The sequence below is a fragment of the Dreissena polymorpha genome, chromosome 3, assembly GCF_020536995.1.
Source record: "Dreissena polymorpha isolate Duluth1 chromosome 3, UMN_Dpol_1.0, whole genome shotgun sequence".
Lineage (NCBI taxonomy): Eukaryota > Metazoa > Mollusca > Bivalvia > Myida > Dreissenidae > Dreissena > Dreissena polymorpha.
This window is the reverse complement of record NC_068357.1, coordinates 134324677-134346221: the sequence shown is the minus strand read 5'-3', so window position 1 is coordinate 134346221 and position 21545 is coordinate 134324677. Positions and strand designations below refer to the sequence as shown.

General features: G+C 36.6%; 1 protein-coding gene and 1 long non-coding RNA gene across 2 annotated transcripts; one reads left to right on the top strand and one right to left on the bottom strand.

The window, feature by feature from the left end:
• The first annotated feature begins 966 nt into the window (after positions 1 to 966).
• Positions 967 to 9525, top strand: LOC127872611 (uncharacterized). The gene is made up of 4 exons (XM_052415938.1): positions 967 to 1102; positions 7907 to 8000; positions 8585 to 8695; positions 8859 to 9525. The coding sequence occupies exons 1-4, from the start codon at positions 967 to 969 to the stop codon at positions 9040 to 9042; spliced, it is 525 nt and encodes a 174-aa protein (XP_052271898.1). The 3' UTR covers positions 9043 to 9525.
• A 659-nt stretch (positions 9526 to 10184) lies between these two features.
• LOC127871550 (uncharacterized) lies at positions 10185 to 12664 on the bottom strand. Its single transcript, XR_008045450.1, has 3 exons — positions 12563 to 12664; positions 10890 to 11054; positions 10185 to 10616 (listed from the first exon to the last, which is right to left on the bottom strand). It is a non-coding gene; the product is annotated as an uncharacterized LOC127871550 (long non-coding RNA).
• Positions 12665 to 21545: the final 8881 nt, after the last annotated feature.

Genomic DNA, 21545 nt, shown 5'->3' with positions numbered 1-21545 from the left:
TAGCTGAATTTGACGGAAACATCTTTATCAATAATGCCGCAATCATACATACGTGGACTGAGAACTGCAATCACCTCTACAACTTACCCGTTTTAACCAGACTCCAATCTCCTTCGGAACGGTCCAAGACAAGAATCGGACGACCAAATTTCGTCGATAATTTAGGCAGAGATGGAGAAGGCAGTGTGTAGTCGTAAGTCAGAGAAATCTCCGGGAGTCGAAAACGTCCCTTCCGAGCTGATTTTATCACGGATGGGAGCCATTGACTGCAGAAATATTTGGCACTATACCAAATGAAACTGTAGTAGAAGTGACCTAATGAAATGACCCAGTTGTGATTTGTGCAACCCCTACAAAAAAGGACAATCTCGAGTTGTGCGAGTATTATCGCATTATCAGTCTGATCATTAATCCCAGCAAAAACATGCATCATTCTCGATCTATTGTTGAGTAAGAGGAACTGCTGGTCGAATTGCAGGCTCGATACAGAGCTGGGCGGAGCACAGTGGAACAGATCTTTAACCGCAGAATCATCATTGAGAAACACCTGAAATATCAATGTGAGCTCTTTCACAACTTAATCGACTTAAAGAACGCTTTAGACCGCGTGTGGCATGATGGTCTATGGCATGTTATGCGATGATTCATTATCAACGAATTCGTGATGCAAGTCATTCAAAAACTCTTTGGAAACGCCAGCAGAGCAGCACTTGCCGATGGAAATTAGTGGCACTTCTTCACGACATATATGTGCGTCCTTCGGGGATGTCTGCTTTTTTCCCGTCCTGTTTTATAGTTTCCTTAAGAAGATAATGCAGCAGACTCTCCATGTCAACCACACTTGTATCTATTTTGGAGGTAGACCCAACTCGATCTTGAGATTCGCTGATGAAATTGACATTTTGGCACGGGAAGTGAACTTCAAGATTTCTCCAACAGATAATTGAAATAGCAGGAACATACAAAATGGAGGTTAGCACGGAGAGGTCGAAGAACATGGTGAACAGCAAGACCAACATCAGTGCAATCATCACCTTGAACGGCGAAAGGCTAAATGAAGTGACCAGCTTCAAGTACTTGGGCGTAGCTCTGTCCCAGGATGGTATCAGTACCGCTGAAGTCGGAATAATAATTAACATGCCGACCACATCGATTGCCAGCGTGAGCAGGTTTTGGACAAGCAGTTCCATCAGCATTCAAATCAAGCACAGATTCTTCGATTCCTCGTAGTCTTCATCCTACTCTACGGCTGCGAAACCTGGGCGCTTTACGCATCAAACAGACATTTCAACATAAATGTCTCAGAAGGCTGCTCCGCACCTCCTACACGGAGCATACGACCAATGAGTACGTCTTGAACGTGACTGCAACACTTTTTGCCCCTACTGGCGACCGTCAAACGACGAAAGCTGGCTTGGTTTGGACACGTCACCAGGTACGACTCTCTGTGCACTAATTTTATTCAAGGCATGTTTTAGGGAGGTGCAGATCGAGGCCTTCAGAAAAAAGCTGAATGGACAATGTAAAAGAGTGGGCATACCTTCTCATAGATGAATTACTCTCCGCAGCACAACAGGCCGGACTGGAGGAATCGTCCCCCAGTTTCCCCCCAACTGCTAAACCGATCAAGTGAATGATGGTGATAATCATGATGATGATGATGATTGTGCGAATAAGACACAGTACACAGCGTATAACAACTGAACCCAACTAAATAGTTCGCCGCAAACGTCAATATTACGATTCAAAATCTGGGTTTTACTGACCGAGCTGCAAATTGTCAACGGTCTACTCATGTTTACATATGGGAAATCTTCAGGAAAGGAAATAATTGATTTTATTATGTTAAATTAAGTTATACACAATACAAATTCACACGTTGCAAATACAAACAAAACAACACACGGAATACAACTAGACCGCCACAGTGACTCGTTCTATTCACTGCGAATAATAGGGGATCTAACCGCTTTTTCCTAAAATCTTACAAATAAATGTTATAAACGTCATAACCATGCACTTGGGTATGCCTTTTTGTTTTGTTTTGAAGGTTTGTGTACAATTTAAACTTATTTTGAATATTGAGATTTCTCAGACGATGGTTGCATATATAGGTTTTATTTTTCTCGGCACTAATAGAAGAAGTTATTGTAAGCCTCAACTGATATATTAGGCAACGACAATGCAGGTACCTATTATTCTTTATATGAGATTTTATTTTACTTGTTATATTCTTTGTTTTATTCATACACGTATTCACGTATTGAAACCAAAATTCGTGCGTTTGTACTTTTATATTTAGATACAAAACTACAATGATGTAGAAAACAGAAAACATATTAGTGGTTTCTTTTTCAAGATGAGTGACTTGAATAGTTTTTCTCTACGAATCAGTTATACGTGATACCAGTATCTTTGAAAAAGTCCCCTTACAACTGTTGAGCATTGCATCTGAAGGGCGAATGTGTGCAAACCCATCAAATATTATTCCATTAATATTGTATTTTAGTCGTCTGTGTCTCTAGGAATATATAGCACGTAATAGAACAAAATAAGTATCTTTCTTCATCTTCATTCAATAGACATTCACACAGTGTCTTTTTAACGATGAAACAAACCCTTTTATAAAATGCATAACACCATTTGGATCAATGAAACATAATTAGTATTGAAATGCATGTATCTTGCAATAAGTTCATTTAGATACTTGTATCAAATGTGTTCCGAGTTAAACATTTTAAAGTAAGTGTATCGATAAATATACGTATCTACTTAACCAATGATTGCACTTGTTTGTATAAAGGATATGTGCACATAAAACACTAACGACACCAAAATAATTCATCAATACCCCTGCGTGAAACACGGAGATAACGCATTTGTTATTAACTATTACTCCTTGCAAGACATTTTAATGGAACGTGAAGGTAAAAAAAACATTAACACGAATGCAAAATTATGATTGGACATTAAATGATTATGGCAAAATCTAAATAGCGCGTGTTAGTCGTGCTTTTATTATCAAGAAAGGTCGTAAGTTATAATGTTCATTGTGGAAAAGTGCTTAAGTTTAAACAAAAAAGTTAACAACTCAGCACAAAATTGGTACCACTTTTTTATTTCCTCCGGAAAACGAATTTGGTCAATATATCTTTATTTGGTGCACACTTACTTAAATCCTATTGAGTAAATATATGATGGCATTCATATAATAAATAATAAATTGTATTGTACCACAAATTTTATAGAAAATGCTATAAGGATAGCTTTCTTTGCTTAAGCGCTTAAAACTGTAATTATCAACACATTTTGGAAACACCTAAAATATGTTGATATAAGTATTTTAATACGCTTGTTTATCATAAATATATAGTTATTGCATTTGTTTATATATAATGATTCTCATTAATTGTCAGTAAAAGGAATTGACTTGGTACACAAGTCATGTTTTAGTGTATTAAAAAACGAAATAGCCGATCGGATATTATTAAGTATATGTTAAAGTTGATATCATTCCTTATAAACATCATTTGACAACTTAATATTAATGTAAGGATCTGCCTATGAAATAAACTGTTCGTACAATATACCCGAACTACATGCCATTAATATGAAATGAAACAAGGAAAGAAATAACCGATATTAAAATTAAACGATCGTTTTTTCGAGTAAATAAAGGTCAATTAAACAAAAACCCTTAAGACTTCTTAGCCCTAAGCAATCCTTCTTGCCACGGAATGTAAAGATAAAATGTTCGATTCGATTGTATTACGTTGTTTTTCCCGACTATATACCTATCCAACAAGTACACTAGTAGTAAAAGAATAGCTAAGAGAACACTCGAAATAACAAAACGAGTATAAATAAGAATTTAATAGTATGTATTGTTATATAGGATTCTAATAACCATTAAAAGGAATACAATATAGTATTTTTATAGTTCTTAAAAGTGTTTATCGTTTAGAGCCTCATATCATGTCCAGTTGTAAGAACAGTACCCTATTGAATGTTTACGTGTTGTTTTACACATTGACCTCTGTAGAAAAACACGTTGTACATAGATCACAGTCATTAGTAGTACACAGTTATCCGTGATCTTATTTACATAAGAGTTAGTGAGTTTCTTTTCTAGTGACATTTATATCCACATTCAAATAAATTTATATCCAAAATATATAGGAATAATGAAACCACGAAGTATCGTCAGTATAATTTTTCCTGCATTCCAATTATCTTATATATTGTCTTGATAGGTATACTATTCGCACTCACAATATGCACAAAGAATCATCGCAATGCCATCGATTTGGGAAGAAAAGCAGGACACTTTATGATTATACTAAGCATCATTATTACTCCTGTATATCAAGTACATTTTGCATCGTTTTAATTGTTGACTAACAAACTTAATGTATAACCCGATGAATAAAATGGCGTTTTAGAATAATGACTTTATGTAGGTCTGGAGTTATTATACTATTTCCGCATTTTAATTGAATTCAAATTATCTTGTCGATATCCTCGGAGGAAAGGTTCACATTTGTTCTGTTCCATCTTTTCACATAACAGTTTATTAGTTGTACAACGCGTTTCGTCAAAATATTCTCAGCTCTGTAGCAGTAGAAAGTAGTTCTCAATATAAACCTATAAAAACTACCGGCGAAACACTGGCATATAACTTTTTAATCAACAGCCGCGTAAATAATGGTCTGAGGGTGATAGTGATTTGTGCATTAATACCTTTGTAAATTTAACTTGACTGAGCTGCTTTAAATGACTTAAATGGCTATTTCTTGCCAATTTCTCTGCCAACAGTGGTAGTTAGACGGATTCGCCATTACATTTTGTTGTTAAGTTTTGAGAGAAATATTGATAAATGCGCATACTTTATATATTAATAACTCACCGCCTATGAATCATTCCAATTATGTTGTTTTCATTCTCATGAAGATCAATACACACCGGTAACAATATGGATTCGCCATGACAGTTTGATGTAAAGTTTGGTCACTATGTACAGGAACATAAATGCGCATTTTAATATGTCTCGATAACCCACCTTGTTTAATAAATTCAATAATGTTGTTTCGTTCTATATAATAATAAGTTCCACAACACAATGAAAATATCGTATTCGTCGGTTAAAGTGTTATTGACGCTGTACTAAATTTAAGTCAACCGCTAAGGAACTGATTCATTATCGACCAAATATCGTTTATAATTTGTCTTTTCTTTCTTTTTCCAGGAAACGGCAGAGTATCTACTTTATGCACACGCGATTTATTTAATTGCCTTAACATCTCTGAAACGCTTTACGACAGAGATATATGAGGTTCCTGTAGCGTGGGATTGTTATAAACTTGCAATAACTTACAAATAACATTCTAAAAGTAGCACTCGTTACAATTTCATTCGTATACTTGTTTCAAAAAAGAAGAACGAACATCTGTCGCGACTCGATAATGATCGTCTAGATCATATCTCAAATGACATAATTTAGACGAAAGTCACGTCTAGAAATAACTCGTAAAAAATGCTGCAATTTATGCAGTCAGATGAGCACATTACGGAATAGTTTAAGAAAACATTCAGCATTTCAAAATTGCATAACAATATACGGGGCGAATGCGATAAACATTCTTTGACATGTTATGATTTTCAATATATAATTGGTAATTTTAAAAATAGTTAACAAATAAATGCATAATAAAATACACCCACTGGAACACATGCACACGGCAATCTATTTCATCCTATATACTTTGTACTTGTGTATGTCCATTTGACCTTGCGGTCAAGGATAACCCATGAAAGTGCAAGTACTTATTTCCAATGGGGTCCTTTTTTAGTTTTTTGCTGAAGAGACAGCATACAGAAGAGAAAGTATTGAGATACAAGGATTTCGGGTGCGATACCATAGCTCTTTGCAAATGTTCCCTTGGTTCTTTTACGTGCTCAGTGTATAGCAACGATCCACGCGAGGATTACCTGGGTTTCATACCAGTACATCTCTAGTTGGGTGGGAAACACTTAGCGTTTCTGAACTTTCCAGTGCCCCGGCCAGGAATTGAACCAGGGACCTCTGGAATGGTAGACCAGTGTGTTACCACAAGACCACCGCACCACTATATCGTGTCGGTATGGAATATTTGATGAAAAGGTATGTGAAATACATTAACTTTAGACCACTTTTTCAACTAGTACGTGTATGAAGTAATTCTGCAACCAATACATATTACTTATTACGTGTCTTTAAGTTTAAGCTTGATAATGCTGAATAGCATATTATTTCATTAGATCGCCGAGAGGTTCCGTAGAAATTAACGACATATTAAATGAGAAAATGACGAAAACTAATGTATACATTACACGAACAGGTAAAAACTAAATACTATGGTCTCCGTAATCGAGTCGTTAAGGCGTTTGCTTATAGATCATGAGGTTGAAGAATTGAGTCTCATTCTTGTGCGATCCTACGTGTTTGACTACCGAGCTACAATTGAAATCGAAGATCACAATGCCTTCATGACATGCGTCATGCATTAAGGATATGAATACATAGTAAAATGCTTATCAAAATATGTTTAACATAATTAAAAACAGCGTGTTCCATAATCTCTTGGTGTAATACTATAACATTCGCTTCTATTTAATTTATAACAGCGCACTTTCGCTGGTCGTTAAAAAGTGTGCAGCAAGTCAGGGACTTCTCGCAGTCAATGAAACTTATCTGCTGATGGAGCTTACAGTTCGACGCGGCGTAATTGATAAGGTTTCCGCCTAGCGATCGGGAGGTCACGGGTTCGATACCCACTCGTGGAACGTTCTCTAGATCTTCCCCAAAGACATCAAGTACTGGTTATAGGCCCAGGAAACGGACTCAATAGCGTTTCTATAAGCCTGAGGCTTTCGATGCAATCGAGTTTAAATAAATAGGTTTAATCTAACTAGAGATCTTACAGGACCGCTATCATATTAAATTACTATCCTCTATTCAGTTCCATACCGTGACATGCTCCTTTGGAAGTTGGAAGTCGTCTCGAATTCGAGACACAGAGAGCGATCGAGAGCGATCGAGAGCAATCTAAACTTTATCCTGACGAATTAACGGGTCGTTTTGCGGAAATTGTCTTTGTCTCGGTCCCACGCGATGGGCGCTATTGTCGTCGGTTGTTAAAAAAGGTTCAAGAAAGTACGGGAATCGAACGCGGGACAGCACTGTTTAAAAAAGAAAAGAACATTCGGACAGATTAACTGCCTATTTTCACAGACCATCTGATAGAAATGGCTTTTTGTTTCCATAAAATGTTGAGTTCATTGCCAGCGTATGACCGCATTACGTTAGATATGTCCATGTAGCAATAATTACGAAATTCCTCCGGCTAAAAGAAAATTAATGACATAACACGAACGTATACCGGTTTTTCAGATAATTGCATTCATTTAGGGTCAGTGTTATTCCATGTGAGGACAAGACATGAACTACTGACCGAAATAACAAGTAATTAAAGTACATTAGGAAATGATTATCTTATTCGACATGCTACTGCGTGCACGTTCAAATACTCGGACATTTTGGGCATATAAAAAATCAAAAAGTGACAAAAAAAGTGCAAATGTTTTTCCAGAACAAAAATATTATTCTCGTTTTGCGCTAACCTTTTTATTTAAACAAGTGACGGATGAAAAGTTAAAGGTTTAACAAATGTTTGCCATATACAAAATAGATAATACTGGTTTTTTGTTAAAGAAAATACCGAAATATCAGAAATTATTATTAAAGAAAAGTCTTTTTTTTCGAAAGCAGGATTTACTTTTACAAAAATAATTAGCAAGTTAAACCAAATAATCATGGGTTTAAGCTTAACCAAATAATCATGGTTGAAAAATTATCGAACTGTTTCAGTGTGGCCATACCACGTGGTTTGTGACGTCATTTTGGCTAGCACGCTAAGTAGAAATTTGTCAACATTGGCCCCGCTTAGAAATTTCAAATCCACGTAAGTATCTTATTATTTACTCTTTTTTGACGAAATAAAGCGCAGGCTAAGGGAAAAGTTGAGCACTATTCCCGGTTATATAAATATTTGTCACCAGATGAGTAGTTTAGTCTATCATTCGAGGCAAATTCCTAGTTTTTACGTTACAATGCACGCAAGCACGACAAGCACATTTGAAATCGTCCAAAATATCTGTTTTATATTCCTTTTTGCAGTGAACCAATATGTGCGAACGTGATTAATTCCATATAAAATGTGTTTTGTCCGAAAAAATTACCTGAAAACACCACTTAATGACATTTCTAATGTACATCAACACTTTGGCTAACACGACAAGCAACGAAATTCAAGGCAAGCACGGCAAGTCGATATATTTGGCTAGAACGACTAGTTGTTATTAATTATGTTTCTGAAGCGATGTTATTGTTTCATAAAAAAATAAAACTATTAAAAATGTTATAATTCCATTTTCATATAGTCACTCGCGGATAACAGGCTTATAAGTCGTGTTTATTTCATATTATGCCGTAAATTGACCTCCGATGAATTTAGATTCCAACCCAAACTATTGTTAAAACTTTCAGGCACTTCTTCTATACAACCTCGAAAAAGAATGTGTACAAACTCGTTGGTCAATATAACGTCGATGGCAAAGGTGAAGATGAACCAAACATCAAGAGCTATTCCGATATTCGGTAATTTTGTTTGTCCGTAAAGCTTTTTTAGTCGTGCACAAACTGTATTATGGTAATACATGTAATATGTCCATTCGGAATATTTTAAGTAAAATTTAAAATAAAAAAACACATGTTATTTCAACTGAAGTAATGTATTTATTTGTATTTATTTCAATATTAGTGACCACGAGTTTGACAACCCGGGGAGATTGCGCGTGAAACCGAGGGCAAAAGGGGCCAAAATGGACTCGAGTCGAAATGCCGTTGCCAGGGAAACTTTAGGTGTACGGTGGGACTGTGCGAGGAGAAACGAAAGCAAGTTATTGCCTACGTACAGAATTGGACTAGACATAGAAGAAATTTGATAAGAAACCGCCTTTCTGAAGAATTCCGTGTTTTAGTAGCTTGACTTGAGCGAGATATAAATAATTATTCATGTGCATAGTGTGTTATTTTTTTCCCGTTTTTTAGTTAATTGTGTCGTGTTCTGAGAAAACTAGGCATAATGCTTGTGCGCAAATTTGTCATCCCAGATTAGCCTGTGCAGTGCGCACAGACTAATCAGGGACGACATTTTCTGCTTTTATGGAATTTTTCGTTTAAATAATGTCTCTTCTTAGCGAAAATCTGGTTTAGGCGGAAAGTGTCGTCCCTGATTAGCCTGTGCTGACTGCACAGGCAAATCTGGGACGACACTTTACGCGGAAAATGTCGTCCCTTATAAGCCTGTGATGACTTCATAGGCAAATCTGGGACGACACTTTACGCACATGCATTATGCCCAGTTTTCTCAGTACACGACAAAATTGTGCTGAATATTTATCTCACTCAAATAAATGCTAATGGTATGTGTTTATTTTCGCCTTTGTGAATCCGATCATAATTGGTTGCAAATAATTGATTGAAGCTTTGAACAGCATTGATTCAAACGTTGTTTTAATAACTCTATTTTTGTCCAAAACTGTACAATATTTAAGCTGCCCTAATTTAATACTCCATTTTATATTTCGGCATTAAGCATTGTGTGTCACATAGATAATTGAGAAATTTTGGATAAAAGCAAAGTATAATATGACACAAATGTTCAGTTGTCTTTGCTTTTTACGTTTGATTTGCTCAATGCAGTTAACAAACAACGAAGATTGTTCAAGATTTTGTTTCAGAAATTAACACAACGCAGTGTATGTTTTATTAATAATTTTAATTAATTAAACAATGTTAAATGGCATCATTGAATCACATGCAAATGACAATATAAATCACAATTGCTATAATATAACAGTAGCGTTAACAAAATAATAAAATACAATAAAAAGAAAAGAAACGCAACAAGTTAACATCGTGGTATAAACAGATACGATTCACATGTTAATTATGCTTGAGATCTGATTATAAAGCATTAATCACAATTATAAAATTACATTTTAATCACAATACAAATCACAACTGCTATAATATAACAGTAGCATTAACAAAACCTAAAAAAACAATAAAAAGTACAATAAAAAGTTAAAAAAACGCAACAAGTAAACATCGTGGTATAAACAGATACGGTTCAAATGTTAATTATGCTTGAGATCTGATGATTATGCTTTTATCGCAACAATTCAATCACGGGTAAATCACAAATAAATCACGGGTAAATCACAAACAAGTAAAACCACTGTATACACGTCATTTGTGCTTTTGCCCAAAGTGCCTATACAGTGAACTTATGTGTTTATAGGCGGCTTTGCACACATGGCAAACGTGTGTTTTTTCCTCGCTGTGTGTTTTGAGATGTTCTCGGAGATGAGCCCGTGTTGTGGCCTTGTGGTTGCATATCTGGCACTCGATCTCTCGAGTGCGCTGTTCTCGGGCCATCTAAATCTACCTTCGTTGCGAATTCTTTTCCACAATAAAGGCAAAGATAGTTTTTCCGTCACCGTGTACATTGCACCTGTAAGCATTCATAAGCATAATAAGCACATGTATCCTACACGTACACTCTTTGCTACTTATTTACAATAATTAACCAGTTAATGATTTGGGAAATGTGTATCTTATACATCTATAACGCGTTTTTGTTAAGACTGTTTATCACAGCTTTCTAAAGATAATGTTTATGTAGTGAAACTGCAATGTACACAATTCGAAATGTTTAGAATCGCAAGTAAAATAAGACAGCCGACTGTGATTTTTCTACTGACTAAAAGCGCTATATGATAATGACCTGTGTCTTTGTAATTGTCGTTTTGATGAAAACCCAACGCCGCAACAGTTAAAGGGTAACATCCCAGCGTGTGTTCTTTCATGGTAAACCAAATTGCGCCTGTGCTTGTACCCCTCTGGCGCATATGGCACAAATATATCGCTCTTCGGTTTTCATCATGTGTATCTAAAAACATCAAATATGTTAATTGAAATAAATAATTATGCATTTGTTAGTATGTATTCACCGTGCTGTCACCATTAGAGTATTATAATCATATAATGTATTTGTCATGTGTGTTACCGTTTCAAATATCTCATCTACTTAGCCATAAATAATTACAAGACAACGGCGCATTACTAAATCTACATTTTACAACAATTTAAAACATTGTTAACAACAGTATAGTTTAATCCTTGCAATGGCCTTAACAGTTGGAAAGAACATGGACATAACCTACAGTATGATTAATCGAAAGCCAAGTTAACTGCAACTCAGATCGATATATCACGTGGTATTAATCTATGTGTGCATTGGGTATTGCTTTATCAAAACGTACATCACTATGCTTCTAATCAAATATTACTTATGTAATCCTACCAAAAATACAAGTGCTAACATACGTCAGCATCTGTCACTTAAGGATAAAACGATCAAAGGAACATGTGTTGATATTTTGCGTCAAATGTTGCATTTTATATCAATAAGATCGGCTTATTGTCGACCTGAAATGGCCCACAAGTCGGCCGGGGTGAATAAATGCATATTCATGTCACCCTTGGGTGACTTCAAGCCGACGCTAGTCATCACCGGGTGACTATAATCGGCTTCATGTCACCCCAGGGTGACATGAATCGGCGTCTAGTCACCCCGGTTGACAAAAGTCATCATAGTGTGACATGAATCGGCTTCTAGTCACCCCCGGATGACTTGTGGGCCATTTTAGGTCGAAAATGACACAATGAGCATCAGTTCGTTTTAACGATAGTTGAGTTATTGTGGACTGTTCATCGAAATCAAAAAATTTAATTGAAACCTGACTCCAAAAGGGTGTGTCAGACATTCGCCACATTTAGTTGGAACTTTTTTCAGACATATAGTATCTCTGTTACATTCCGAGGATTGTTCTCGGTGAAAGTTTCAAATTTGTTTATAGCACTTGTGCAAGACAGCATCGCAGTTATTGTCCGACATTATATTTTTGTGTTTACTGTGCCGGACCAAGAAAATGTTTTGAAATTCTAATTAAATTTGTGTGTATTACCACAACAATAACATCGCTTCAGAAACATAATTAATAACAACTAGTCGTTCTAGCCAAATATCGACTTGCCGTGCTTGCCTTGAATTTCGTTGCTTGTCGTGTTAGCCAAAGTGTTGATGTACATTAGAAATGTCATTAAGTGGTGTTTTCAGGTAATTTTTTCGGACAAAACACATTTTATATGGAATTAATCACGTCCGCACATATTGGTTCACTTCAAAAAGGAATATAAAACAGATATTTTGGACGATTTCAAATGTGCTTGTCGTGCTTGCGTGCATTGTAACGTAAAAACTAGGAATATGCCTCGAATGATAGACTAAACTACTCATCTGGTGACAAATATTTATATAACCGGGAATAGTGCTCAACTTTTCCCTTAGCCTGCGCTTTATTTCGTCAAAAAAAGAGTAAATAATAAGATACTTACGTGGATTTGAAATTTCTAAGCGGGGCCAATGTTGACAAATTTCTACTTAGCGTGCTAGCCAAAATGACGTCACAAACCACGTGGTATGGCCACACTGTGTTTATAGGCTGTGTATGTTGAATTTCAGAACCAAGGGAGACAAGTCTGATAGTGAAACTTCTTAACCTAATAGCAGTACAGTAGAACTTAAGAAAGACCTTGACGCGATGCATCAAAGGTGCGCGCTTGAACAGTTATTATTGCGGTACAAATAAAACAATATAAAAAAGCATGACCCCTGTCATTCGACATTACACGTTTGCGTTTCTCATTTTACAAGTGGTATTAAAAGTAATGGACTTTGAAACAAGCTGACAGTAATCGAGGGCTACCCGCAAGATTGTCTTAACTGTCTTTTTTTAAATTTTACAGGAGAAGCAAAAAACATCACATTTTCTCCATTCTTATTGTTAACAACAAAATACTTCACATTTTATTACAGAATGGAGAAACAAACATATTTCATATAATCAAAAATATATATCTTAAAAAATAAAATAACTGTGTAGAATTAATTGACTTACTACACTCTTGCGCTGAAATTGGACATGTTCGGGATTTTGAATTCCCTGCAATACTGTAGTAAGTCAAGTTACTACAGTATTGCAGGAAATATTAATGGTAAGCAATACTTTTTTTTCTCTGCAATACAAAAGTAAGGGTTCTAGAAATAACATTAACATTCTTAAAAAGGGAACTTTTTTATTTTTTACTTTTTTTAACCCTTGTTACTCTAAACATTTGCATATTTGCATATATTTGGCATTTGGTGTGATAAATTTAACAAAGTTGAATGGTATTGTCAATATTTTTATACAAATTCCCTGATCCAAGAGTACATAAACATGGAAAATACTGCAAATTGATTATCATTAACCTTATTATCTTAATAGATAGGCAAAAACATTTCATATCTTAAATATTTCATGATTTGCTTCATTTTGTATTATAAAATCATAAGTTTCCAGTAATTTCAATAATTCAGTGCACACATAAGATAGAACTTAAACTGATAAAAAAAACAATAGTAACTGACAGCAGGCAAATCTTTTGTATAATAATTTTTCTTTTTTTGTTAATGCTAGAAAATATAACATTTATTACTCCATTTTAATATTTTATACTTATTAACTGATGTAGTTCTCAGAGATTCTGTAAGAACTAATACCTATATTTTTTTACTATGTCAAACATACCTGATCAAGTTAAACAATAATTAAGAAATAACAATAAAACTAATTTCTGAACAATGTTTAAAGTATTATTCAAATTAGAATAGTAATGTCTAATGTATGTAGCATTTATATAACAAGACATTGTTCTTGACAATAAGCAACTTAACAGAAGTATAGTTGACAGGTCTGTAGATACAAATCAACAGCACTTATGCAAATTCATGATTGTATTCTAGTTTATTGTTATCCATTAGAACATACTGGTGAATAATTGTTAGTATTATTCATACATTAACGTCAGTATCATTCTGTATAATATTGCCATGCTAAAATATGACAGATTTGAGTTACTGGTGGGGTAACAATAGATAATGATCAAATACACCTTTAGACAACCATAAGGCCAACCAGGAGACGGCTGCAGTAGGCCCCATAACGGCCGCTGATCAGGAAGTCAGCAAAATGGACACGAGTGGTGAGGTCATCCCAACCACCGGCCACGTGGTTCCGGTTGATAGCACCGCAGTAACCAACAGTGAGGTGTCTATTTATCGGAATCCCACTGGTAACAGCCAGTAGGAGTTGTCAACCTATGATAGCACCGCAGTAACCAACCGCGAGGTGTCTAGTTATTGGAATCCCCCTGGCAACAGCCAGCAGGAGTTGTCCAGCTATGGAAGCACCACGGTGACCAACGGAGCGATGTCTAGATATCAGAATCCCACTGGTAACATCCAGCAGGAGTTGTCCAGCTATGGTAGCACCGCGGTAACCAACAGTGAGGTATCTTGTTATTAGAATCCCCCTGGTAACAGCCAGCAGGAGTTGTCCAGCTATGGTAGCACCGTGGTTACCAACCGTGAGGTGTCTATTTATCGGAATCCCACTTGTAACAGCCAACAGGAGTTGTCCAGCTATGATAGCACCGCGGTAACTAACCGTGAGATGTCTAGTTAACAGCCGTTATGTGTCTAGTTATCGGAATCCCACTGGTAAAAGCAAGCAGGAGTTGTCCAGCTTTGATAGCACCGCAGTAAACAGCTGTGAGGTGTCTAGTTATCGGAATCCCACTGGTAACAGCCAGCAGGAGTTGACTAGCTATGATAGCAGTTTGTAAAGCCTTTGTTCCCCAAGCGTCTGTTGTTGCAGCCGGACCATGTGGTGGTAACAGGCATGACGATACTGTTTGATGTTGCTGATGTCGCATCAAGCGTCCTCGTCCCGCTCAAGTCGCTAGGTTTGCCCTTGGAAAGGCCCGGTAGAGAGCTACCATCTAGTCCATGTAGTCCTGTTTCTGTTTCATTAGAGGCCCCACCCACGGCCCATTTGTAAGGTACGCACCAGAGCGCGATTGACGGTCACGAAGTGCAGGCGATATCCAGTGAAACTCCCGTGGAGGCGACGCACCCCCACCCTGTCCCCAACAATCTTACTGTTCTGAGTAACACCCCGACCCAGTGGGATCGGGATGTCCTGACAAGGCTGCCAAATAGCGGGCTATATGACGTGAGGAGCAATTGTTTGTATTTAAAGTAGCGATGGCATGGAATACCTATATCGGTATTCGAATACTCGCACATCCATTCAATAGAATATTCGAATATTCGCATTAAACAGTTGGAATGTATTACCTTCTGTTTTCTGCAATGTATAAGAGGGACGTATTCAAATTGTTTGTATTAGTCCCTGGTTATAACCATTTGCCGATTACTTAGAAGGTTGTTGCTTTTGTTATCTTTGCTATAGAGTAATCTTATCGTTGTGAACTGAATATATGACCGACACTCAAATGGGACACAAATAAAAGGATAAAAACAAGTAATAGAATTGTAATTATTTACATTTGAATTTTCCATAAATTTAATAATGGCGATAACATGTTTGTGTGTTTAAAAAGCATCATTTCAAAGGGTTATGCAAAATTCATCGCAAATAATTTAAGCAATGACTGCATATTTTTTGTTCAAACCCACATTTATATCATTTGTCAACTTTTACTACTAAAAACATTTAATGACTGTTCAAACTGTGATCACATCATTTTTACTATTGTTCGCTAGTCATTTTAAGGCCCTAATTGGCAGCAAATTGACAAACAAGTTGACGCCCTTTCTTTGGGTGTGTATATTGCGACTGCACAATTGATGCTGATAAGAGCACGTTATCAGTTTGACACGACAAGCGTCTTATCAAACATGTTAATCCCTTTTGATTTCGGTTGGCAATTAGTTGTTATTGTTGTTGTAATTAGTAAGCAACTTGCGGGTAATTAATTAAAAAGCACAAAATCGAGTGAAATCGTAAACTTGCGAATACTCGAATGCCAACTCTGTCATTGGAATACTGACGATTCAATCGTATATTCTATTCGATTATTCAAATAGTTTTGCCATCCCTAATTTAAAGCAAAACTTGAGCGGTACGCCAAGATTAATAGCTGGTTGGAAGTGATAGGCTGACTGTGTCTGGGCTGGTGCCTCACAGGTTACAAAGGCGGTTGACTGTTAGGCATTGCTCACTGAATGGTCAGGGAGGTACCTTACGATGAGCTTATTCAGCGGCTGCAGGAGCGCTTTGGCACCAGGGAGCTACCCGTCACTGTGAAGGGGTTCCATGTTGCCCATCAGGAAGTAGGCGAGTCCCTAGACGATCGGTCAGATCGGGCGCTAACGCTGTTAACCACTGCGTTTCGTGATATGCCCTACACATACGCCGCTGAGCAGGCAGTGGCGAAGTTTTTTCAGGGTTTGCTTGACAAGGAGGTCAGCAAGCATGTAAGCCTGCAGTTACCCACATCGATGGTGGATGCAATGCACCATAGGATGAAAATATATAGCCATGTTCAGTCCGCTTGCGCAGCAGCTCCAATGGATCCCCAAGAGGATGAGCAAGAAGAATCGAGGTGGGTTCACGAGGCGAAAAAGGCACCCACTCCAGAAGTGGTCAGTGGCACGGCGGTCGACAAATTAACCCAGGTGGTTGAGCAGCTGCTGGATGCTGTGGAGCTATTGTCCAACTCTTTTGGAAGTTTGGGTGTTGATCCTTGTGAAGGCCTATGAACGTGGTCCTGGTCCTAATGCTTACAAAATTGGAGCCGGAAACAGGTGAAACAATGGTTACCATATTGGGAACCAAGGTTCAAATTTCCTTAGGGATCGAAGTGAGATGAAATGGCTCCAATTGGCAAGAGTATCCTCGGCGGGACATATCGTGTCTTACATTTGGTGGTTTTGGACATTTCCAACGTACTTGTGTGACCAATTAATATTTTTATATGTGCAAAAGAACCAATGCTTTTATACCTGCACAATTAATAATTTCAAATTAAATAATGCTTAAATCTCATATATAATCTAATATTATAAAAAAAGTTAAATTAAAGAAACAACGTAATAATTATTTAATAGTCTTAACTTTGGCATGGTTTTAAAAAGGTGCATCAAAAATCTGATCTTGTAGGTATAATATGAAATGTATGAGTTTGAAAATAAACCAAGATGTACAAAACCATTTAAACCATTTTTCAAGATAAACTGATGATGTCATCAACATTATGACATCACATTGAGTTGACTTGAGACTGTATTGCAAGAACAAATACCATGAAGATCAATAAAATGTCTGTGCAATAATGTTGTAAGTTAACTTACTACTGTATTGCAGGAATTTTTATTTTCTGAATGAGATAAGACTATATTGCATGATAGACATATACACTATTTGCTTTAAGAATAAAGCAAAACTTTTTTCTTGTAGTGATGTAAAACATGCTAACAGGTATAAAAATCCAAAAAGGTCAATTTTGTAAAAATATGCAGTTAAGACAGTCTTGCAGGCAGCCCTCGTGTTGATACATTATTTATACATTGAAATGTAGTCTAGACAAAGTCATTTTAACAACATAGCGGCTCATCTTTAGAAGAATATGAAAATGCATAAACATCACCTGTACTTCAAACATACGTTTCTATTAACGTAGTTTCATTCTAACCTTCATAAAATCCTTTCATTCAAAAATTGTCAACGCAAATAAAAGTATTATCTCATAAATTACATGTACAGTTTTTAAAGAGTTCAACTAAGTAAGGATTAATTATAAATGGGCAGGGGTCTGTGAAAGGGAGGTTTAATGCATGTGCGTAAAGTTTAGTCCCAGATAAGCCTATGCAGTCCGCACAGGCTAATCAGGGACGAAACTGTCTGCAAAAACTTTAATTTTTCCTAGAAGAGACTTTCTGGAAATGAAAAATATCGTAAAAGCGGACTTCACAGGCTAATCTTGGACGGCACTTTACGCACATGCATTAAATCCCCTTGTCACAGAGAACGGCCCAAATCCTCTTTATTTTAAGAGCACATGCGCCGGGTTGGGTTTCTGTATCAATAGGTGATGAGGGCATTGTCTATGCAGGAAATGCGCTTAACATGTGAAACGAGTGTTTACAATTGTTTTGTTTAGCGATTTAAACTGCAAAGTAACACAAGGTCGTCCGCAAATGGCATTAAACTTACGTTTTCAATGGTTGCTATAAATTTTATGAAAAGACAAAGGCTCCTTTAATAATATTATGGTCAAATAGAATGTTTTAAATGGCATTTAGAAGCAGTATTCCTTGGTTTACTGATTCTTTGTAATATAACTATATATCCATCATGCCATTTTTTATGAATTGAAACTTCGTACTAAAATAACCAAAGCGCTGTAGGCGCTAAAGGCCTGGGGCTAGATTAAGTGTGACGTAAAATGCATTTAGGATGTTCTGTCCGAATTTATTCCTTTGTCCGAATTTAAACGGATTGAGCCTAGCGGTTGAGTGCATAGATAAATTATATAAACTTTTATTTTCCTCCATTCATGGAGAGCATAATTTATAATACAGCAAGGAAGTACAATCGAGTATATACACATACAAGAGATCGAAGAAGAAACAGCTCAATACAGCCATTAAATTATTTACACAGATAAGTAACATAACTAGATCATATATAAATGATAAATAATTTTTAATTCCTAAGGAAAATAATCGCATTGAAATGATAATAATCACCCTTTTTCAGTGTAACTTATTCGCCGAGGATATGTCTTAAAGCGAAAACGAAAATAAAGACATAATAGACGAATATACTTTATATAAGTCACAAGTTTTGCCTTCCACGGAAGACTGCTATATAGTGTTAAGATACACTAACATAGATTGCATCGGCATGTCAACATCATATGTGTAAAAAACAACCTGGCTCAGAGCGTCCAACACTAGTTCAGGATGCTAACAGCAGCTTTGCACAATTTAAAATGCACAAAATATGAGTCAACAGTTTCAGATATCATTTTCAGCACCGATGCACTTTGTTCTAAGCCATTTAAGTTGATGAAGCGCAAACATTCCGATATTCCGATGCATTCATTTAGAATTGTCCATACATGTTTTCGCTTATCCTCTAGTAAGTGACAATAACACATCTTATGAACTACGAGATTAACAGTTTTGAGACAACAATGTCTGCATTCTCGTAGAAATTGTCTAAACACAAACATAACTATGCAATTCAATATTGTTTAACACAATTTACTTATTTCTGGATAGCCTTTTGCTACTCCCCATAAAGGGGAGTAATTATTGTTGTCTATTACATGCGCAGTTACTTCCCATTGATTGGTGCCTATGATGCGACTCTGTATTTCGTTCTTTATGTTCATTACGACTTTTCGCTCATCTATTTTCTTCCATTGTCGCTTTGTGGGGAAATTTCCATCCTGGACGTATGAGCGTAAGACGTTCATTAAGTCGACCTTTTGAAGTATCCTGTTTGCATCAGGGATATATCCGAGGCATTGGCCTTCTAGTTCAATGTGAGGTTTAAGTCTATTGTTGAAGATATCTTTCGCTATGTATTTAAGATTAGATCTGCATATTTGCCCGAAGAATGTTAGTTTTCTGATTTCCAGTTCATTCACTATTGGAACGGTATTAACGGTTGATAGACAATAATCTGTTGAGATGTTTCTGTCATACCCTTGCATGTGTTTCCGGCAAAAGTTCTATGCAATAGAAAGTTGTACAAGATCACTTTGCGTGATGTTGTTCCATAGCTCACAGCCATATAAGGCCTTTGGGATAACAGATGTGTTGAATATCGTCAAGAGTGTTGGTGGACTCAGTCTTTCAGGCGCTACCCATTTTGAACACAAGCTCATGTATGTTCCTCGCAATCGTACGCATGCATCATGAATCGTATTGTTAGTGGTCAGAAAAGAGTTGCATTCAATACCAAGATGGGTATAAGTGTCGCTAGCGGGCAAACGTTAATGTCATAGATAGAAGGTTGAAGTCTCTTCTGTCTTCGTATTATAGACTAGTACGGAACACTCCGATGCATTATAAAAAAACCTCCACCTGTTTGCATATTCATAGCAAATCTTAAGCAACCTATCGAGACCGTTTTTAGAGTATGATACTAGAACCATGTCATCGGTAGGGCTGTCACGATTCACCGTATATCGGTATATCGCGGTGCATGTCGTGAAAAAAATCGCACCGCGGTACGGCGTTACCGCACCGTTTTTTTTATAAATATTATTATATTAGCACAGATATAAATACATTACATAATTATTTTGATATAGATATCGTTTTGAAAAATGTAGAAGCGATTCAAAAGGGCTAAATAAATAATCCGTTAACATTCACGTCAAGCAAGCGCTTCCACTTGTAGATGTTTAACTTTCACGTTTAAAATACGGCGATGTATGGGTCCGTACCTTTTTTGGAATTAGGGACAGATTTCCTTTGCAAATAAGTTCATAATTATCCAAAAGATGTTTATTCTATTTCTTATTTTCTTTCTTTAGTATATCGATCGTTCAAAGCATGGCACTTCCGAATCATGTTATCTTAAGAGTCTGAATAAGTCGAGGAAGAGTCAGAACGCTACGGATTTTCAATACTGGGCCCGCTGACTCCGCATTTTAAACATGCCCTTGAAGCGTTCGATTTACACAGATCGTAGTCACAGCTATTGTAAACAACATGGCGGACATTTTAGAAAAAGACGCGAACAATAACAATAACAATTACTACTTCTATCAAGTTTATTACAGTTTCTTTTACAGTTTCTAGTCATACTATGATACCAGTGTTTTCTGATTATTGAGTTTAATAAATTTTGTAAAACTTGTTATTCTGCTGTTTTCTTCACAGATACATATTCTGTAAAATATCGCGGTACGTACCGCGATACAGTGTTGCCGTAACACGATATACCGCGGTTCGGTCACGGCGTATCGTGACAGCCCTAGTCATCGGCCACGGATGGCGAAGTCATATTAATGTCATAAATGCACCGGCCATTATCACTCTCTTCAACTTTCTCTATCAGGCCATTTATGTAAGTAAGATACAACAGAGGCGAACTTTTGCCTCCCTGACGGGTTCCTTGCCCGATCGGAAGTGGTTCCGAGAGAGCAATCCTCGATGGCGAACGCGGCTTGTTGAGTTGCGATACATTTCACGAAGTGCGAGAAGCGTGTTGGTATCAATGACTGGATCAGGATCATAAACACCGGAAATGGATAAAAGTTTGTTAAATAGGCCTTTGTTATTCGTATACAAAAGAAAATCCACATACCCTGATAAAGAACGATGTACAGATTGTGTACTTTTTCTCACGTAAAACTTTTCGCGCTCGATTTGCGGGCTCGATCTGCGCAGTGAAATAACATATCCGGTTACTTCGTCGATTTCCGAGAATGATCGTCAATATTTGTTTTT

Excerpts from the sequence above, each read along its gene's own strand:
- LOC127872611 (XM_052415938.1), top strand. The coding sequence starts at position 967 with ATGGAGGTTAGCACGGAGAGGTCGAAGAACATGGTGAACAGCAAGACC. Across the intron at positions 8,001-8,584 it reads CTTAGAAATTTCAAATCCAC|GCACTTCTTCTATACAACCT; the intron begins GTAAGTATCTTA and ends TAAAACTTTCAG. Across the intron at positions 8,696-8,858 it reads AAGAGCTATTCCGATATTCG|TGACCACGAGTTTGACAACC; the intron begins GTAATTTTGTTT and ends TTTCAATATTAG.